The following is a 6,771-nucleotide window of genomic DNA, read 5'->3' on the forward strand; positions in this document are numbered from 1 at the left end:
TATAAACAAAAAACATTGAATTTAAAACCATACATTTATACAAAAACAAACATTTATATTAAATAAAACAACAAACATTTCAACAAACCACAATAAAAATAAAACATACAATTACATTGAATTCTACAAAAATCTCCCATTTTTATTCTCATATAGAATTGCACAACAAATAAGTAAGTACACTCCAATTTCTTTGGATAGCTACTAATCAATATAAAACTAAATTTTATTTGTTACATTTCGTGTAACAAATAATTAATTATCTACTTTGGTCTCACCAAATAGATACAACAAATCTAACTCTCGGTTGGAATTGTTTATGGTCCTTTTTGAAACCGTCAAAGAATCGGTAATAAAAATTAAATAAATATATTTTAATTTCATTAAAATAAAAAATCAAATTTCAATTTGTTCTCTTTTATTATTAAAAATTTGTTCACAACAAAAAAGAAAATACAGTTTTATATTGATTTCATATATTTTATTCCTTAAAATATTGTGAGTTTATTAGTACATTTGGTGGTGGTTTTTTCTTTTATTTAATAACTTTATTCTCATTAAAACTCTCTTAATTATTATATACGCTAGTACTTAGCTATATTAAGAAGAATAAAGCATAAAAGAAAATAAGAGAAAACAATAATATCAGTAGTAATTGTTGTTACAGTTAACTTGTGTACCCTACACTAATAAAGTTGGTAATATTAACACAACGCTCGTTTTGTTTTTTTTTTTTTTAAATAAAAAAATTTCTGCTGATATAATATATTAAATTGTATATTAATAAAAGGGCTCCTTACCATTATTTAGAAAACACCCTACTATTTTTCAAGAGTACTATTAGTGCATCATTCGATTTGTGATTAGTGAAAAAATTAATTTATATTATAATATAATCAAATACACGCTACATTCAAGAAATCGATAGCTTCAGTACATCGTTCGTTTTGTACTGAATATACAATTAGATATCAGCTTATCTAATAAAATAATTAATTCAAGGCAATATTTGAAAGCAAATAATTTTTCTTTTCTCTTTCTCACAAATAATACGGAAATTAGTTTGTTCAAACGAACCAAAAGAAAATTTATTTTCATAGATTTTTTTTAGAATTCAGATTCTTAGTAGCTTGAATATCCATTTCACAAAAAAAAAACTAATAAATTAAAAAATGGGTTCCCAGATTTGCACTAGATTCGACCATGAATCAGACAATCTTATGAGTGTTTGCGGTAAATTTTCAAGTATTGGTTGCGATGACTTGACCGAATCTCTTCTGGAGACAAAACTGCAAACGTTAAAAGAAGATTGGCAATGACTTCGCCGAGCCTATGAAGGAGTTTATTTGGCGGATGAGGGAGTAGTCAATGTAAAGTTCAAGGAAGATGCGAAATCAAAGTTTGAAATTTGTAGGGATAGATATCAGGAAACTAAGGCTGAAATGATGGATTTTATTAAAGTTTCTAAGGCATCAGCCGAAAATGCTAAAAGAGAAAGTGGACCCGCTCACTCCTCTGCAATTGATCCATCTAGTTACTATCCCATGAACATAACGTATGAGGCACCAGATATGGGTATCAGCGTCCCACCGTGCGATGCACCCGACTTTCATGGCTCCTATGAAGAGTGGCCTTCATTTAGAGATATGTTCAGTGCTGTATACATTAGCAAAGTAAGAATGTCGGACGTTCAAAAGTTATTGTATTTAAGAAGAAAGGCAAAAGGTGAAGCAAGCTCTATTGTAAATAAATATCCACTAACGAACGAAGGTTTTTCATTGGCATGGAGTGCTTTACGAGCACGGTATGAGAATAAACGCGTTCTAGTTGATATTCAATTGAAAGCTCTATTCAATATTCCACATGCCAAATCAGAATCAGCCGAAGCCATTAATAAAGTACAGACTACAATAAGTGATTGCCTAGCAATGTTGTCTTCTCATGGGGTACAGGTAGAAAATTGGGATCCAATTCTCATATACCTATGTTCAACAAAATTACCTAGTGAGACACTCTCTCTTTGGGAACAATCTCTAGCTTCTAATTCCATATTGCCGTCATGGTCTCAAATGGAACAATTCCTCATTAAAAGGCACAGAGTAGTAGAAAGGGTTGTTGGAATTACGAACGATGGAAGTCAAATGAATTCTAATAACTCATTCCGACCGAAAAATCATTATTTAAGATTCTGCACAAAATTCGCAAACTTTTCACAAAAGCAGCGAAACGATTTTGTCTCACAAAATCAAATGTGCTCAAATTGTTTATCCGCCGCCCACAAAGTTTCAGAATGCACTAGTGTCAATAGATGTAACGAGTGTGGTAACAAACATCACAGCATGCTTCATTTCAAAAAAATGATAAAACAAATTCGCAAAATAACTCAAATAATAGAAATTCCACAGTGAACGCTTTTCATGCGGAGCCTGTAAATATTGTTAGGAAAATTCAGTTTCATCAGAAGAGTCATGCGATCCCGGATCGTCAAGACAGGCAATGAGGACAAATACACATTTGTCGGTAAATCAAGATGAAATTTTACTTCCAACAGCTCTTGTTCAAATTCTACATTGTGGTGAGCCATTCACAATCAGAGCTCTGATAGATTCAGGTTCAAAGGATCTTTCTTGACTCGTAGAATTACTAAGAGATTAAATATGAAGACTGAAAATGCGAATTTCGAAATTTGCGGTTTGGGGGGTACTGTAGTAGCGAATGCTGATAAAGTAAGCACCATTACTTTATACGACAAACAGCATGACTTTAAACTAAATGCTAGTGTCATAATTGTTTCCAATTTGACTAATTTAATGCCAAGCAGTACTATATCAATTTCTGATCTTTCCGAGATCAATGATTTAAAACTAGCTGACCCAAACTTCTTGCTTTCTGCACAAATTGACATGCTATTAGGAAGTGATATAATACCTCACATTGCCCTTGATGGTTTAAAGAAAAATATTTTTGGTAATCTGATTGCTCAGAATTCAATTTATGGCTGGTATATTTACGGTCCATTGAAATTGCACACTATTTCACTAACAGCCATAGATCACATTCCTAAGGAAAACGAGGCGGAAAATATTAGTGCGATTTTAAAGAAATTCTGGGAATTAGAAGAAATTCCACATATGAAACCACATTCAGAAGCAGATCACTTCTGTGAAAAATTGTATAACGAAACTACTTATCGTCAACCAGATGGTAGATACGTGGTTAAACTTCCATTTAAAAGCGAATTTCCAAAGGCTGTGTTCTTACAGTCATCACGATATATTGCTAAGAAACAATATTTACATATTGAATCAAAGCTAGAAAAGAATAAGGGACTTATGGAAGTTTATAGTGATATATTGAATGAATATATTTCTCTTGGTCACATGAAAAAATCAAGTTCTCAAGAAATTTATAATGACGGAAAGTTCTTTTCCTATTATTTACCACATCATGCCGTTTTTAGACCCGAAAGTGCTTCAACAAAGGTTCGTGTCGTTTTCAACGGATCACGAAAAACGAAAGGTTCATTTTCTTTGAATGACGTTCTCCAAGTCGGACCAACATTACAAGCTGATCTAATGACGATCATTTTAAATTGGCGTTTATATAAGTATGTCTTCAATGGGGACATTGAAAAAATGTATCGCCAAATATTGGTTCATGAATCTGATCGTCCGTATCAAAGAATATTGTTTACAAGAACTAATTCTAGTCCAATTGAAGATTTTGAATTAACAACAGTAACTTTCGGTATAGGATGTGCTCCCTATTTGGCTATTAGCACACTTTTGCAATTAGCGTAAGATTCGGAAAAGGATAGCCCTATGTCCTCAAGAATTCTGAGAAAAGAGACATATGTTGACGACATATTATCAGGGGTCCATTCTTTGTCATCTGCTATGGAAGCTCAAAATCAGCTGGTTTCCCTTTAAAGAAAATAACAGCAAATCATCCTGATTTATTAGCTCAGATTTCATCTGACAATTTATTAGACGCTGAATTTTTGAAATTATACGATTCAAGTTCAACAAAAACATTGGGGATTCGTTGGAATGCTATAAGCGATTCCTTCTCTTATAAAGTACAAGAATTGCCCTTTAATTCCTCAGCAACAAAAAGGCAGATTCTTTCCACAATTGCTAAACTTTTTGACCCCGCAGGATGGCTTACGCCAATTATTATTCAAGCCAAAATTCTTTTACAAGAATTGTGGCAAGATGAGGTTGGCTGGGATGACAATGTTAAACCGCAATTTCTTGCCAAGTGGAACATTTTTACTGATAGTTTGTCGACTATAGAATCCATTACAATTCCTAGGTGGATTAACTACCACCCACAACACAATATCCAGATCCACGGATTCTGTGACGCCTCAGAGCAGGCTTATTGCGCTACATTATATGTAGTATCAGAAAACTCCGGCGTTAGATATTCACATCTATTAGCTGCGAAAAGCAAAGTTGCCCCCTTGCAACGGATAAGTTTACCTCGTCTTGAGCTATGTGGAGCCCTACTACTTTCGAAGCTCGTAAGGCGAACACTTTTAAATCTACCTTTCAATAGTCCTACACTTTACTTATGGTCTGATTCAACAATTGTGCTTGCCTGGCTACAAAAACCTCCAGCAGTTTGGAAAACGTATGTAGCAAATAGGACAACTCAAATTATTGAAAATGTTGGTAATGCCATCTGGAATCACGTTCCAACGGATCACAATCCAGCTGATCTTGGCACACGCGGTTGTAAGCCACAAGATCTTGTGGCCAACCCATTGTGGTGGCACGGACCAATATGGCTCTTGGACTCCCGTGACCACTGGCCCGAATCCAACGCCTTGCCGGAAGTTATTCACGAAAGAAGAAAGATTGATGTTTATTCTTTAATACCGGCTGACCATAATTTAATAGATAGATTCTCATCTCTTCCTCGAGCTCTAGCAGTCCTAGCTTATGTTCTCAGGTTCATTAATGCAACCAGAAACAAAGGTACAAAGGCTCAGTATCCAAGTTGGACTCTCAGTCATGCTGAACTTAATGCATCTAAAATTATGTTAATAAAATTAACTCAAAAGATTTACTACACTAGTGAATATCATCAACTCTTGGACTCAAAATCTATTTCAAGAAAAAGTTCTCTACTTACTTTAAATCCATTTCTGGATTCTACCGGAGTTATGCGAGTTAACGGTAGATTAGCAAATTCATCTTTGACCTATGATGAAAGGTATCCTATAATTATACCAAACTCGTCCAATTTCTGTAAAATATTTCTCGATTTTACTCACAAGACTTTAATGCATGCTGACATTTCTCTTATGATGAATGCATTACGAAGCCAGTTCTATATCCCAGGACTTAAACGAGCAGTAAAGAAATGTGTTCACCATTGCTTAATATGCGTTCGTTATAAGCAGCAAGTTAAGTCCCAGATTATGGCTGCTCTTCCCATAGAAAGATGTTCATTTTCCTTACCTTTTACATATACAGGTGTCGATTTCGCTGGCCCATTTCAAATAAAGTCAGGAAATGTTCGAAATTCTCCATACGTAAAAGGATATGCCTGCGTGTTTGTATGCTTTGCAACAAAAGCCATTCATCTCGAAGCATGCTCCAGTTTATCCTCTGACGCATTTCTTGCAGCGTTCGCCAGGTTCATAGCTAGAAGAGGTCTTCCAAAATGCATTATGTCCGATAATGGTACGAATTTCATCGGTGCAAGTCGATCTTTACGGAAGGAGTATTCTTTATTTCTTAAAAGATCATCTAAATCTATTACCGAGAAATATGCAATTTTGGGATTCGATTGGAAGTTTATTCCACCCAGCGCTCCGCACATGGGAGGTCTTTGGGAGGCCGGAGTAAAGAGTTTTAAGTTACACTTCAAAAAGGTAACCGGAGCTCAAAAGTTCAATTTTGAAGAGTTTTCAACTCTTCTGGCTCGAATTGAGAGTGTGCTCAACTCCAGGCCCATATCCCCAATGTCTGAAGATCCCGAAGATCTTCAAGCCCTAACTCCAGGGCACTTTCTAAGAGGAGCTCCATTATTATTCGCTCCTGAACTACCTGCAGACATTTCGATTATTAACAGATGGGAGCGGCTCAAGGCTTTCTGAATATCTCCATGAGCTTCACAAGCGTTATAAATGGAAACATCCACAACGAAATCTGCAGAAAGGTGATTTCGTCATTATCAAAGACGAGCTCCTCCCACCATGTGAATGGAAAATGGGAAGAATTGAAGAAGTTCATTTAGGAAAAGATAAGCGCGTCCGCGTTGCTGACATTCGAACAGCATCTGGTACCATTACTAGACCAGTAGTAAAACTGTGCATGCTTCCGTTATGTGATAAGTCAGTAGATTGACTAGAATTATGCTTCCTAAATGTTATGTCAAAATTGTCCAAATTTTTGTTTGTGAATCCATTTCTGCTGGTTCTTTTCCATTTTATTTATATTTTGCAGATGGATCCCCTTCAATCATCCGAATTGTGCCTCGTGTGCTTCCGCTACCACCCGCTTCGTTTTTGCAAGCAATTCAAGAGGATGACACTGCGGCAGCGCCAGTATGTGGTACGGGTACATCGCTACTGCACCAACTGCTTTGCACGTACGCATTTGGTAGGAGGGTGCATTTCCATGGACGGCTGTCAAATTTGTGGCGACTTGCACCATACTATGTTGCACCCGGAGAGTGTGCGAGACAGGATTTCTCAACAACAACCTCTGCGCCAACTTCGACAACAACAACCTCAGCGTCAACGGCGCCAAACACAGC

At 36.0% G+C, this 6,771-nt stretch overlaps 1 protein-coding gene across 1 annotated transcript; it reads left to right on the forward strand.

The window, feature by feature from the left end:
* Positions 1-1,445: 1,445 nt before the first annotated feature.
* On the forward strand, positions 1,446-6,543 carry LOC135950332 (uncharacterized). The gene is made up of 4 exons (XM_065499880.1): positions 1,446-1,804; positions 2,639-3,796; positions 3,874-5,220; positions 6,459-6,543. The coding sequence occupies exons 1-4, from the start codon at positions 1,446-1,448 to the stop codon at positions 6,541-6,543; spliced, it is 2,949 nt and encodes a 982-aa protein (XP_065355952.1).
* The last annotated feature ends 228 nt before the right edge of the window (positions 6,544-6,771 follow it).

This window comes from Calliphora vicina, chromosome 1, assembly GCF_958450345.1.
Source record: "Calliphora vicina chromosome 1, idCalVici1.1, whole genome shotgun sequence".
Taxonomy (NCBI): domain Eukaryota; kingdom Metazoa; phylum Arthropoda; class Insecta; order Diptera; family Calliphoridae; genus Calliphora; species Calliphora vicina.